The sequence below is a fragment of the Danaus plexippus genome, chromosome 2 (genome assembly GCF_018135715.1).
Source record: "Danaus plexippus chromosome 2, MEX_DaPlex, whole genome shotgun sequence".
NCBI classification, from domain to species: domain Eukaryota; kingdom Metazoa; phylum Arthropoda; class Insecta; order Lepidoptera; family Nymphalidae; genus Danaus; species Danaus plexippus.
Window position 1 is genome coordinate 4,730,549 of NC_083537.1, and position 16,309 is coordinate 4,746,857.

The 16,309-nt window shown below is 32.1% G+C and overlaps 1 protein-coding gene across 1 annotated transcript; it reads left to right on the forward strand.

Moving 5' to 3' along the window:
* Positions 1-627: 627 nt before the first annotated feature.
* On the forward strand, positions 628-1,923 carry LOC116779620 (neural retina-specific leucine zipper protein-like). The gene has a single exon (XM_032674002.2). It carries the CDS (start codon positions 658-660, stop codon positions 1,567-1,569), a length of 912 nt encoding a protein of 303 aa, XP_032529893.1. The 5' UTR covers positions 628-657; the 3' UTR covers positions 1,570-1,923.
* The last annotated feature ends 14,386 nt before the right edge of the window (positions 1,924-16,309 follow it).

Genomic DNA, 16,309 nt, shown 5'->3' on the forward strand with positions numbered 1-16,309 from the left:
GTCATATAACTAGCGTTAGCTCACGTTTTTGTTTACGTGTTGGAAATGAATTAATATTATATTGTTGACTATTATTTCTTTTGCAACTGTTTCTGTAAACATGTTATAAAAAATAGAATATCTTTGAAATATTCGGGGAAACTTAAAATAATCAAGAACCGTTTGAAGCAACCGGTAGGTGTAACAATAAAGACAGCGTGATAGACGAGAATGTCTGCAAAATTATTGTCATCTGATAACTAACGCTTAATGCTTCTTTAATTTACTTCAAGGAATAGCTAATTTATAAAATTAACTACATCTGTTATTGTGACTTTTATTACGTTTATATTCGGTTCTTCAGGTGTCGTGGTAATTGCATTAAGTATATTATGATATTTACATTATTCTGTACTCATACTAAAGAAAAGATGCCAGTGTTATTTATTTACTTTAAGTCGATGAATTGCATTTAAGCTTACCAATTTTCAGTTAGTTTTTCAAATGTATTCAACACACAGACAAGATTTTACAATCTAATATATGTATAGACGACGATAAAGGCTGTAGCGAGTGTTGCGCGCGTCGTATATCGTCATTGGAGTGGAGGGCGGAGTCTCGCGCCGCCCTGTGGTGACGGCAGTTCGTATCAGGCCGGCGCGCGCCCCGTACGGCTCCATGGTTGAACACACGCAGGTCGACTGCTCTCAGTCGGGTGCTATGCAAACGCTAACGCCACAACCCCATCGCGATGCCGACGACGACCAGCTCGCCGACGAATACGTACAGAATTTCGAGTTGGACCATCTCGAAGACCATCATCTAGTTAAACGGGAACCTATACGAAGTGGCTGGCACGAACTCGTGGAGACCCTACCGGCCTGTGCCCGTGCATGTCGCCAGTGGCCCGACGCCGGTCCTTACCCGCAGCCCCACGTGGCCATTGCCGTAGATCCCAGCACACCCCCGGAGACTCCACCAGCGCCAGTGGGCCGGAGTCCGTGTCGTGCGCCGCCCGTTGATGACGTGCTCTGGTTGCCTCATATGCGTGAACCTCTCGACATGCGTACCGTACCGTGTGGGAGTTTTGAGGAGTGGGACCGTAGGGAGTGGAGAGATCAGGACCATCATTTACAACAAGTCGGCATGCGGCCGGAGAGTTCGTGTTCAGCGATGTCTCCGAGGACGGGTCCGCATCAATCCTATCAGCCCTCGTCTTGTGGAGACGATCTTCTCAGTGACGACTTACTAATGACTCTGAGCGTACGAGAGCTAAACAAAAGATTACACGGCTTTCCTAGAGACGACGTTACGCGGCTAAAACAAAAAAGACGAACACTAAAAAACCGAGGCTACGCACAGAACTGTCGGAGCAAACGGTTGCAGCAGCGGCAGGAACTGGAATTAGCAAATCGATCGCTGCAGGATGAGCTGCACCTGCTGCAGCTGCAAGTGGCTCGTGTGACACACGAAAGAGACGTGCTTAAACAGCGGTTGGCGTTAGTGGGTCGTGAGCACGCAGTTCCCCAGCACGCCGGTCATGCACCACCCACTCCACACTCGTCACCGGAGTTCTTCTCAGAGCTGTGACGGCAGGGTGCGGCGCCGCGGTCCGCCGCCGCCGCCAGCTCCGCCTGCAACTGGCAGCGCTATTGAGGGCCTGCGAACACGGACTGCTCGTGCTTTTGTTAAGTTTGAAGAATTAATTATCATGAGTTCCAGTTTTATAGTTTTTCTTATGGTGGAACAATGTAGCCGTGAAATCTCTCGTGATGGCGATCAACACCGTGTTAAATGTATGGTTGTGTCGTAAAATATTCATAGCTTCGTTAAAATATATGTATTATTAAAAATTATACATAAGTTATAATGACTCAACTGATTATTCAAGTAACTGTAAATAGATAAATCTACGAGGAATAATAATAATATTTAGGATTTCTGTTTTCCTAATAAAAGATTCTTAAACAAATAATTTTTCTTTTATTTAATCTAAGTAATTTATACAACGTACAAAAACCTTTTTTTCTTATCAAGGTTCCTCATATAAACGAAAAAACCCTTAAAGATATTTAGAACTAGGAAAACGTTTATTATTGATTACTCATTGTGTCTTTATGAGAGGGAAAATTAAACACGTTATCCTTGTATCGTCTTATTTTGTTTTATTCAGATTACAAAAATGATATGACATCTGAACAGAAAGATTTTTTTAATAGACCTAATCTTTATTATTTTAATGTTGTTATGTAACCATAAGTGACCTCCACAACCTTGTTTGGGTAAAAATCTTCGTCTATATTATTAAAAACGGAAATCAAAACCAATTACCGATGGACGTTAAGTCAAATGTCCATTGCGTCTGCTATTTTACTGTTAGAAAACACTTAATTGCATTTATTTTAGATTTCTATTGACTCAATTTTATCAATAATTAAGGATTCTCTATTAAGTATTGCATATTATAGTTTTTGTGTATCAAATAGAATTTGAATTTAAATATAACTTTGGTCAAGTGTGATCTGTATCACTTCACAAAAAATTGCAACGTCAAACAACATACGCAGCGGTGGCAGTATTCCCTAAAAAACCAATATTTATATTATTATCTGGGAAGATTTGTGATGAAATACTTTAAATTCTCCATATTCGGTTTGACGAATTTATGACAAAAAACACTGGGCTTATTCTAAGCGTGCGAAGATTTGTCAATGGAAATCTGTTCGCTTTCCGTGCGTTATGTGACGTAAACTTATAATAAGCAGACAGACGTACCAGTTTAAAAAACGTTGCCGGAATCTATTGCTGTGAAAAGCAGATTTTTTAAACAGGATTTAGAGAGTTAATGTGGAAAGGTTAACAAAACAGGAAAGCGATATTTCAGAAGATCCAAATTGGATTTTTTTTTTGTGTAAATTAAGTTTTCATTCTACATGATTTATCTGAATTCATTTACAAAAGTTTGTACCTTATTTACAATGACGGACATGTTTTTTACTTGTGTATATACAGCTATATATTTTTCTGGTAATGGAGATTCATTAAAACAGTTTTTCTGAAAAGTTTTAACTCTTCAGACTTCACAGGTGTTCTCTGCCACAATATATATATATATATATATATATTTTAATTTATTATATATATTTTTTTTTCTAATGCATTATTTTTCTACACATATCAAAGCTAAAGAGGTATTTTGGGTTACCTTGTATATAAATTTAAAAAAGCGTTTTGGAACAAAACAAAATGTATTAAAAAAATGCTTTTTATTACTACTCGTATTTATGAACTTGTTATATTTACATGAAAATAAATAACTTAAATACGTTAAAATTATTATAAAGTTTAGTTTGAAACGGCAACAGTTTTCTGTTTTTAAATCTACCTAGTTACCTACAACTTGAATGTACAATGTGAATGTGAGTAACAATACTGTTAACTCAGTTAAATATTCGTGCCTGAAATACCTTGAAGAACAGAAATTAATCATATATGAATAAGCGTTTACAACTAAATACGTAAACCCGACATTTCGGTTACTTTGCAGCAACTGTGATCACGAGCAGACGAGAGATCTCGTCTATATGCAGTTAAAATCAGAAAATATTAGTTTTATTTACTTAGATATCATCATAAAATATATAATATGAAGTGAAAAATCAATATTTAATTGATCAAAATCGATCATTTCTTTGCCTAAACACGTTAGTACGTTATTATTACTTGAAATATTTATACTATGAAAATAATTGCAAACCAAACGATATGAAATCACTTATAGGTCAGATATAATATATTTGTAAGAATGTTTAATCACAGATCGACTTAATGTACACGATAATGCTACTGACCTTAGAGATAATATCTCATTGTCCCGTCTAGAGAAATACTTTTACAGATGATGTCATCTATAATAGAAATGAGTTAGATGCGAGATGAAAACTGTCATAAATAGATGTTATTGATGTGATTTTATATTTCACTAATGAATTTTTCGATTTAATATATACATATATTAAGCGAGAAATTGGAATAGTAAAAAAAAAATAGACAATTCGTGATACTTTTGGAATCGATTTTCTTTTAAACTTTTATGAAACGCGCTGTTTTTGTTATTAATAATATTTAAAGATTTCTTTATTGAGTCCAATGACTTATTGATGATTGTGAAATATCGCAACTTAGCGAATAATGTGATTGCAAAACATTCGAAATATTGAGGTCGCTTTTGCATCGCCACATGCAAATAAATATTATATTTGTATAAAAAAAATATTATTGAAATTAAACATTAATTTATAATAGCCATAATGTATACTATATTTACTTTATAATAATTGAAATGTCAAGATATCTTTGATATCTGGATATTAATAAATTGCAACAACATAACGAGAGATTTGATTATTTTCAAGATGGCGCCTAACTTTATTATATAATAACAATGAAAATAATAAAGCTATATTCAATAAAATACATATCCATTATACGAATATCCTTACCAGTCGACAAAATATTGGCATACGATATATACGTACAATTCAAATCTATAAACAATTTCTCTTGTGATTATACAAATGTGAATAGTCTTTTTACATCTAATACACTTGTTATTCACTCAAATATATATTGTATGTATATATGTGTATGTGTGATGTGAAAATAAACAGGAAACCTACATTGTTGCACGACTCTTCATATCGTTTGTGTTACTTAGTAAATGTAATTCAATATCACTCGTTATTAGAACTAACTGGCATCGGGTTCAATGATAATACTTGGATTATAACATATACCTGTCATAACCAACTTATTATATTTTCATTGTATTTATATATATATATATATATACAATGAAAATTTAATAAGTACTAATTTAATTATGTACCAATACATCTAACAGTCATACATATGCATGTCCATAGATTCTTTTCATGTAAATGTTTAAAAAAAGTGTTGATACTCATTCGTCTCTAAGAAAAAAAATAAATGATTTAACTTAAGCTACATACATATTTAAAATGTTAGACAAAGCGATACAATTTCGAAGCACCAGATCATTGTTATTTGACATAAAATGTTAATGTTGCCATATAAATAATAATTGCAATAACATTAATTTTATATATGTTTTGTATAACACATAAATTCGATTAAATAGAACCTACTATTAATAGTGGCCTGTGTGTTATTAATATAAATGACTTCCAATTTTTTTATAGTGATTATTTATATATATCTGTTTCTTTACACAATTTATTGACATATATATGAATTGTAATCGTTTTTGGTACTTCATAGTACATTGACTTTAGTGTCAAAAGCCTTACATAATCATTATAGGGATATTTGGATAAGTCATAAACGAAGTCGGGGTATAAAGTTGGTTGTTATACATTAATTTACACAAGCTCTATACACTCTATACTGTATATTCGATTTTCATACATAAGTCTGTGCGACTCTATTCATAGCTTTCTCGTGGAACGGAAGGCTGTGGTGGGAGAGGGGCGTGTGCTCGTAGCGACACGCCCCTTCAGAGCGAGAGGTGCTACGACGCCTATCCAGTTCTGAAGCCCGATATAACCTTCAGCGGAACTTCCACATCCGCAACCATATGTCACTGCGATAGAGTCGATATTCGCGTGACAGGTACCGAGGCTCTACGTTTTTTCGTAGCTCACGTCAGTTCCCCGTTCTTATCTACAGCTCGCTTATTATAAGCTGTAGCTGTACATAAGTCGAGGCTGTCATGCAAATGGAAGGCTGTTAATGAAGTCGAGGAGAATTATGGGCATTGTTACTGCGGTCCGGCGGCGAAATGGCCCATTTAGTTGTTATACATCATAATAATATATGAGACAATTATTTAATATTATTGGTCACCGGCTCATATTTAATGTTTTGATCAAAAATATTACGCTCCATAATTCCTTTAATTTTAATAACAGTTAAGTAATGATTAATAATATAATAGAATTTGTCACTTTATATAAATACACATCTTTATTAAATCTTGTATCTGTATCAAATCCTCTATATTCTCAACAATATATTACGTCGAATATAGTGTCATAGTAATTGTGAAAAAAGATTTGCTAAGTATCTTTAAATAATATTCATATTTCATTGTAACATTTGTTGGAATACCATGTATGTATATTGTTTACATACAGAGGGTTTTGATTAAAATGGAAAATTTGTTATTACATAAATATACACGGCTCCTAGATTGACAAACATGTTTATTTTGACAGATCGATACAGCGAGGTTGCTTTTTATTTATATAAAGCAAAGATCCAAAGCTGTAAGTCTTTGGGTCGTGGTGAGACCGCAGACGGGTGCGATGCCCGGAGTGATGAGCCAGCGCTGCGCCGCACATTTTTATAGTGGCAAGGTCGCTCTGACGTCACTGTAGCGACTTTCAGTTTTACCATAATAATAAAAATATCAACACACACATTTATATAAACCAATCTTTTATAAAATTGTTGTACAACTTTCTATTATCATGAGTATTTTTCTTATAACAAAACCTGAAATTATATCTCGACATGATATCAATATTAATGAAGGTCAGTAAGTACTCTGTAACATACATGCAAACATATGATGGGTTAAATCCTTCATGAATTTCACAAGAGCAATCGCAAATCCTTCAATCAAAATAATATATTTTAAGAAGCTGACACTGAAATAGTAACAGCATTAATAAAGTTGCTTAAATCTATCCAAAAATTAGTAATCTATGTAATGTTCTGAAATCAAAATAGCACAATACCAACATAAATACACAATATTTACTCCGAGCGTAACAGAAAGGGCTGATGTGGCTGCGGAGCGCTTACCCTGAGTTAGGCTGAGCCAGCAGAATGACAGCAGGGTCGCCGGTCGATACTCCCGCACTGGGTCGACTTGGATACGTTCAACGTAATGTAACCACACATTATTCTTAATAAATCATAAAACGTTTGTATTAGAATGAAATACCTTACATTCATTTTATCTAGAAAGCTCTGTCTGAGAACTACTGATGACGATCGCATTAGATTTTCTGAATAAAAAGGGCTTGATGTAAGCAATATGAGAATTTATAATTTTCATATCAATATGAAAATTAGATCCAAACAAATGTGCTAGCTGGTCCATAGCAAAGGTTACTGGTGCAGGTGTTAGATGTGAACAGAAAAGAAATAGTAAACTAAATAAAGAACACTTCTATACTACTTGAATCATTTTTAATATTAATGACTATTTTGTTATATTTTTTTATTTCAATTCAACAACAAAACCCTCATAACGTTAATCGAAAGGAAACCTATTATAATATATATATACGTATGCATTTCTAGTTTATGAGAATATCCATTTATAATTAAAATAAACATTTTATGAGACTGGTATTAGCCTAGTCTAGACTGTTCTAATGTAAGTCTAGTCCAGTTTATAATGTGATGTAGCTTTTGGTCTCATTCTTCTGTGAGGGGTGGCGGGACTCAGGGCAGGGAGCGCTAACAAGGCACTATTGCCAATCGATAGGTCGTAACAGAGAGCTCGCGCCGGCCACGCGCGACTCATCACTTTAGACGCTACGTCAGGTTACTCTCCTTTTCTCGATGTCCTTCAAATTAGCTCTGTAGGTCAGGTTTCGTTGGATTTGGCTCCACGTGGTGTTGTTTGTCATTGAAGACCACCTGCGGGATTTGATGCTGTTTGTTTTGCCTAGCAATCATGTCGCTAAGTTGTTATTTGATCAGTTGTTACGTTCCACGAATATGTATTTTCGTATCTTAGAGAAATATGAGTAAATTTAATATATTCGTAAATTATAGATCAGAAGTTTTATAATTTAATTACCGCTACCAAGAAAAACAGTAATATCCATTAATTTGTATGAAGTTATACACGGACGAATTTGTATAAAAATAATGTATTTTAAAAAGCTTAAAACTGAACACTCGATTTACGAAAGTATTTACCTTTTTAATGTTCAATTACTTCGTCAAACACTTAAGCTCTATTTGTACAGTATTGACATGGTTAACGTTTACAAGTGCACTGCCTGTGGTGAACAGATAATGTATGAATTAAATAAATAATAAAATGAATTTTAGTTGAGGTAAATATAACAACGGGTTGTGCTGTAAGTTCCACATTATTATAAATCAAAAAGATATTCTAAGAAAGACGCGGCAAAGAAATGAAAATGTCGTAAGGATCAAAATCGCTTGCCGATTTCATGCGATAGATGAAGATGAGTGAAGGGTTGTGTCGGTGTTTATTTATGCTAAACTCGTCATTTTGCATGTCTTCCCGCATGTGTATTATATTCGTTTACTCCAGTCGGCCGAGCTTGTAATCGCCGCGATGTTTGCTAGGGGAGCCCTGCTGACTGCGCCCCCGAATATATGTCGTAAGATTTAATAGACATGTAATGGATATCTGGATGACGTTTTAAGGATTTGTGCAAACGGAATATGTCATTTCATTTTTCCATAATTGGAATTTTATTTGTGGGATTTTTGGATAATACTCGTGCCCTTACAATTCTATCAGCGATTTGTTCCAAATTTTATTGTATGCTTATATTGCGTATGTCACAATTGATTATGGTTACCATAGAGTTTTACTTTATAGTTATTATCGAAGTCTATTTATATTATCTAATGAGTAAATATACATGTCAATTAAATTGAGTGATTAAAATCAATTTTTTCGTTTAAGATTCTATACAGCTCCTCAAAAGGTAATATTGCAATGTGTAAGAATTATAACCGTATAATAGCTTTAATTTATACGAATATAAACTAGTTGGAGGATTCAGAAACTCATATTAGAATAGAAATTTGGTTATGTCTTATCCTATAGACGTTCGCCACCAGCCCCCGTAGTGAATGACTGCACGCCGCAGGGTGTCGAGCGTCGCCGCAAACACGATTCAGAGTAAACGAAGCGGTACATGCCATTACCGTACCACCTGCCTACAATGGCATATCTAGATCATAGTGTTTTGAACATATATTCCTATTTGAATATCTTGTAAAAATCCTTTAAACAATAATATAAATAGTTTAAGAAGAAAATATAGATTTAAGCTATATTATTAAGTGAAAAGATCGTGTTATAATTAACTTTTTATTATTAAATAGACTGATTGTATTGTTTTCTGTGTTACTGCTATTAGATACTAGAATTATTTGCAATGTCCGATTAATATACGTAACTTATTAATAATGAAGGTTTCAAAAATATAATCTTCAACATAACGACGATAATGACAATATTTTATTTCACGTTATTCTGCTTTATGTTTTGCTTGCATTATGTTCCAAAACCCTTTGATTATTTGGAATAGCTACTCACTACAACATGATTACTTTTGCTAAATGTTATCACAGTAACTTTTAACAGTAGACCGTATGTGTGTATATTTTGTCGCGTCCTTTCTTAGAAAAGACGGGACAGTAAATAAAAAAAATGGCGAATGTCAAACAAACATCGAAAATATAATTTTAACAATAATTATATTAAGTTCATTTTACGTTCAGTTAAAAAGGGTTTTGTTATGATTCGTTTTTAAGGCTATCAGCTGACAAGTGTAAGAATTCATAATAAAGCAAGCAATACCTAGAAATCTGGGCCGTAGCTTGGAAAGAGATTGGGAGTGATTGTTTTGACTATACACATCGACATCCGGTCAAGTATAATTACAATTTACTTATTATAATTATTTGTATAGGACTTGTTTCGGTCGTTCTAAATGTTGCATAGGATTGATGATTTTTTACATATTTATATTTGTTTTCTTCGCCTTATTTCAAATATTAGAATTTTGTTCATATGACATAAGCTATGTGAAGATTTTTAAGCAATGCTATTTCCTTATTATATAATTAAGTATATAAAATTGTTAAAATTAAACAAGTTAAAAGTGATTAAAGTTACATAATTTGAAGATTTTACAATAATTTTAGTTTCTACGACTTCATGGTGCTCGTTAATGTAAGATTTACTAAAAAATTAACTTTAGGTTTTAAATCTTTATGTAACGTTTTCAGTCAATACAATTCTACATGCAAATGTCAACTGTCAATTCTGTGCGTGACGCTTTAATGTCTTCTTAATTATTTGTTTGTTAAATCAGTGTCATATATACATTTAACGTGACATTTTCTCGTCTTCCGGAACATTCTGCGATGCGGCCTCGATTCATGAAATGCGTCATAGAAATCAAATTGAAACAAGTAATTAAAATATTTTGTTGACCGACATAAATACTCCATTTTGTATCTAAGTTTTTTATAACATAAAATAACTAGGTACCAGCCGCGGTTTCGCACGGGCACTTTACAAAAAATATGAAATAGCCTATTTAATTTTGAGAATTTTTTAACTTATATTATGATAACTTTCATATAAACGCTTTAGGAATGACAATTTTTAAAAGTTGTAAAATGGATATAGTGTTATCCTTAAGGTATAGACATATGCCACCGCTGACTTTTCTGTAGACCTATATAAGATACACAATTCCACTATCTACACAATTCCACTATCTGTTATATCTCAAAGACTTTGGGCAGAGTTTTCGTTAAAAGCTCTCAGACGGCTCATGTTTTCCTGACATCCTCAATAAATATCGTTAAAGTACACACAAGTAAATACAAAACCTTAATAATTTCTCGAAATTCACGCTATCGAGTGGTGATAACTGTTTGATAATCTATGCAGTAGTTTTTCCGTTTATTGCGAACAGACAGACGCGGGGATGGACTTTGTTTTATGATATGTATTAATAATAAATACAAAGTTTTTATTAGTATATACACAAAAATCTAGCAGTTCGATTTACTATGACGAACTCTAAAGTTGTCTTGTTACGTTTATATGTATTAATATAACTTGTCAAAATCTACATAATGGCCATGTAGTTTATTAAAAACTCTTTTCATTAAATACTCAATAAAATATTTTGATATTGCAACATTGTCTCATGGCGTTGGTAGCTGGTGGGATCGTATTCGTGAAACAATGTCGGCGATCGGGTTGCACAAACCCAAGGTGATTATTTCATAATATTGACGCATTGGAATCCTTTTATGAATATCTAATGTAATAAAACACTGTCATTTTATTTGCTGTTTATATGTTCAAAGCGGCAACATTGTTTTTGTATACTCCAAGCATTGTATTCGGTAACAGGAGAAATGAAAATGACTCTGGTTTAAGTTAATAGAATATTTTAAAAATAATTCATTTGTAATTTTAAAATATAATAAACATAATGTTTTTTTTTATTGCTATGTTTTTAAAAAGTATATACTTGTATAGAGTAAGAACATTGTAAAACTTTTTAATCTCCCATGACGACCTACTGACCCGTCGCTACACTATACCGTATTCGGTATCATGTAAGCAGTTGTACGAATTATCCATAGATAAAAAAATTTGTTGTCGAAAAATAATAAAAATGGATTTTAACATTAATTGAATGTAAACAGTTATATTTTTATTAAAAATACAGAAAAATGTGCTTAATATCCTCATAAAAAAAAACTAGTTTTAAAAGTTTCGAAACACCGATTAACTTTTTTCTTTAATATTTTTTTACTTAAAAACTAAAAGCTATGTTAAAAACGTCTCGAGTAAAAGAACCATAATTATATAATTATATTGATAATTAAAAGTCATTTCCGATATGTGTCATTTACTTTATCGCATCGGAGCAAATACAACTTTTTTTTTATTAAACTTATTATAGTATGTATGGATTCCATCAAATTAAGAAACCACGTCGGTATTTCTTAATTTTTTTTTATCATCTTATCATTACCATTATATTTCTAAGTTTATGATTTAAATGCTTTTGTATTATTATTCCTTTCTCGTGATATAAAATAAATCAACATTGAATATTGTTATATATAGATTACATCCGACAAAAATAGTCAAATAAATATAGTTGAAATGGTAATAAACTTATTGTTTCGTTAATTCCATCTCAAACTCAAAAATACGGTTTTAAAAAAGTTGATTTTAATCTAACGAGAGTATATTTCGTTTACAGCATCAATTTTCAACGATCGTTAATCATAAATCATCTACTATATTAACTTTAGCGACGATGTATTTATATGATTTTTTTTTAATTGACGGTGTTGAGTGACTCTACAAAAAATGCGGAAGGCATGAAACACAAGAACAACAAAGCCTACATTCATATGAAATCGCTTCTGTATTATAATTTAAATATTTGTTTCATAAAGTAAATTATAATCAAGGATAAGAGAAGATTACACCAGATATAATTATGATTACAGTTCATCATCACAAACTTATGAGTGAAGTCTCTTTTTGTAAGTCATGTCTAGCAATTTTTCATATTTTTTTTTTCAACAGAAACTCGTTAAAAAAAAAAGAATTTGAAAAAATTATAATATAAGAACTATAGAACTGTTTAAGTTTCCAGTTTTTTAACTAAATTAATATCTCTATGAACTTAACTGGACAAGTTTGTTTCGTATTTGGAACTGGAATTGGAAAGAATTGTTTCGTAATTGGAGAGACTAAATATAAATCAAATAGACAAGTTGGTGATTAATGGTCTTAAAACAAGTGTTCATCAGGGTGTGGTCAGGGTTGCTGTACCTAATGGAGGCTCAATCGGCGTTCGTAAACGCTCCAACAAAACAATTGCCCTCTAATGACAGACGCGGAATATGTTGAGGAAAATGTATTTACAGTCATTAGAGATGTGATTGTTGCCTTTGGTATTAGATGTTTCCTATGAGACGTGAATTTATACATAAAAATAAAACACAGTTATTGTATTACTAGAATCAGCTTTGGTTATTGTATGTATAGTTTTTGATAGCTTCTCCGTGACGTGATTTATTAAAATCCCAAATATGTGTAAATATTGAGTTAAAACTCATCGAGTCCCATTGACTTCGAAGGTAGCAAGATAGACTCGTGCACGTGTCTATTTTTTTTTTATTCTCTAGTCTCTATTTGAATTGAAATTCCAGCGAAAACTCATTTTTTTTAAATTTTAAACCTAATTATACAAATGAAACTTAATATGCTTATATTATTATGACATGCTTAATACGAAAGACGAAAATTGTAATAATATTTGTGTAATTATTATTTAGTAATGCTGACAATTTAGTATAAAATAAACCTTACGTAGGCGTTTAAAAACATTTTCGTTGTTATTAAAAACAATAAATTTCAAATTGTTAACAAATCATTAAAATAAATTATGTAGGTTAATATGTCTCTGAGGGCATTCACCTCTAAATTAATTTTATTATTTCACTTAAAAGAATCGATTTATAATCGATTTTATAAGTCGTGGTGGCCTGGAGGTTAAAGGCCCGCCTCTCATACGTGGGGGCGCGGGTTAGAAACCTAGCAAGTACCAACGTGATCTCTTCCGAGTCATATGTACTTTCTTAGAGTATTTAGACACCAATGACGGACAGTGAAGGAAAACATCGTGAGGAAACCTGGTTTTATAATTTCAAATTATAAGATTGAAATCGCCAACCCGTCTTGAGCAAGCGTGGTGATTATTGCTCTAACCTTCTCCATGTGAGAAGAGGCCTTTGCTCAGCAGTGGGCTCCGATAGGATGATGATGATGAATCGATTTATATCGATTTATAAAATATATATAAATATATACATGTATGAAAATTTCAAATGAAACTGTTTGTATTACTGTATACAGTTTTTATATGTTAAATATATATATATGTAATATTAAAGAATTTTTTAATTAATTCATATTAAAAATTCAATTACGATGTCAATTGAGAGGATGTAGAAATCATATTTAACAGTTATAAATTATTATATAATAACAAAAATAATGGTGTTATTATAAAAAAAAATAATTCATAATTACAAGAACTATCTATTAGCTATTGATTACACATACATATAAATATCGGTGTGAAGCGAGTGTCTTAATTAATGTTTAACACTATTTAACAGGATAAATGAGATTAATATATTATCTAGTTAACAACAACACTAGTTAGAAGCTTAGTCAAGTCACCGTCGGCGTCTAATACCTTTAATTGGTATTAGCCTTATTTGATCAACATTACACTTACAAGCTTAACAATGGCTACCTTACGACGCATACTTTAATTATAATACAACATTTCATATATTTATTTTATTTTTTTGAAAAAAATATAGGACTATATTTAAGGTACCTTTGTTTCTTTGTTATACTTATAATCCAAAATTTTTATATGTACGTTTTTGTAAATGTGTTCCTTTTTTTCAATGAAGCGAGAACTAAGGATCGGGATGAAGTTCTGTGTATAGCTGCATTATATAACACAAACTACTTAAAATCTCAAGCATCTCGGGGGATTGGATGAAAAACGGTAATATAACTTACTGAAGACCCGGTAAACTTGTGATGAATTGTCAAAGAAAAGCTAATTTGATTTTATTTTATAAATTTAAATGAAACTAAGATTTTTCGGATAAACGAAACGAGACTACGGGATCATGTGGATAAAAAAAAAAAAAATACGCGTATCCGAAAAACTTAGTTTCATTTATACGTGTGCACGCGAAAGTCTTAGATATGAATTTATAAATTATTAAACCATATAGTAACAGTTTTAAATGTCCGTTATATTAAACATCGTAATGAAACAAAGGGTGTGTCAATACGTTATCCCCGTTGGTGTTCGTCGTTTGATTATCGTGATGCTGGGCGGGAGAGTATGACACTGACGCCTCATTAGGGAATTATTGTCGCCAAGGGATGACGACTGTTAATTTGTGAATAAATGGACATACAATTATACCTTTAGGGGAGCCATTCCTGTTTTAAATTCATTAACTGAGTAACAGCGACATGAACCTTTACATTAAGAATAATTCAAAAAAAATATACCTAATGTTGTAATATCCAAAATCGTATCTAGTAAGAATCCATTCGTTTTTCCTATTATGTAAAAAATATGTTAGCGTTAAAATAAAGGTCATATTACATATATATAGATTTTAAAATCGTTTGTATAAAATCCATACCATAATACCTCTAACGCCGAGAGCATAGTGTAAGTTGACGGGTAAAGTGGCTTCGTTTTGAAAGGCTGACATCTCGCCAGCGAATAGTGTCAGAATGACAAGGATAACCGTTACACTGGAATTTTAACACGCACCTTTTTAACAATATATTTTATATTCTCAAAGATATTCATATTTCTAAATATATTCTTCACTTCGTATAAATTTAAAAATATATATTTTTAATGTAACAAAATCTTAATATATTTTTGGCAATATAAAGGAAATTTACGCACTCATTTCATATAATTATTTTATGTAATATTATTGTCAGGTTCATGTATAATTGATTTTATGTTAAACAACATGTTTATTATATAAATCGTGTCTCGCCGGTCTTCAATCGATAATTATTCGAACAGTATAATATCACTTTTAATATTTTTGTTTAGTAATTTTATGAAGATTAATACAGTATCTGGTAGCCTTACCACAGGTGTACTTTTTCACACAATATACGGTGAATTTCCAGGTCTTCATTCAAACCAGTGTTACTATTATGTGTAGATTTATGAATGAAAAATTTGTAACTGTCCTTTTGTAGTTTGAGGACGCACATAGGTGAAAAAGGTACAAATGATTATTTAACTGAAACAAGTAGACCAATAATAATGTTTCAAAATATTATCTTAATAATTTATTAATATATGTTAAAGAAAATCATATAATATCAACTATTTATACATATAAGTATAAATTATAATGCTGTTTCTACTGAAACGGGTTTAAAATGTAGTTTTTTTTGGTATTGAGATTTAGCTGTTAGTTTCGCATATATTTCATTCCGTATATTATCAAAGCAATCCGCTTAATAAGTCTGATCCATTACCAAATTATCTCTCACAACAGTCTAATAAATATCGATATCTGTATCTGTGTGTAACTATCGATAGGAGACAATATTTACTGGGCTACTCCCCTGGTCCTGCCGAACGGAAACTTATAGTTTTCTTGAGGCGCCCGTCGAATAAAATACTGCTGTTAGAGTAATAAATCAGATGGTGTCGTGGTCGCAGCCGGCGCGGAGACGCCTCGCTCCCTGACCGTCCGCGCTTGATGCTCGCTACATTTTAATAACAGGATTCCTCTGCTATGACCGGCCAATGATAAATTTTATTTCAGCTCATATATTATGCACAGTTGGTCATGCGAACTTTCATCAGTGTAATCCTTTAGTTTATTCCCTTTTAGACGTTTGGTACATTTTCAATATTCAAAGAAATTGAAT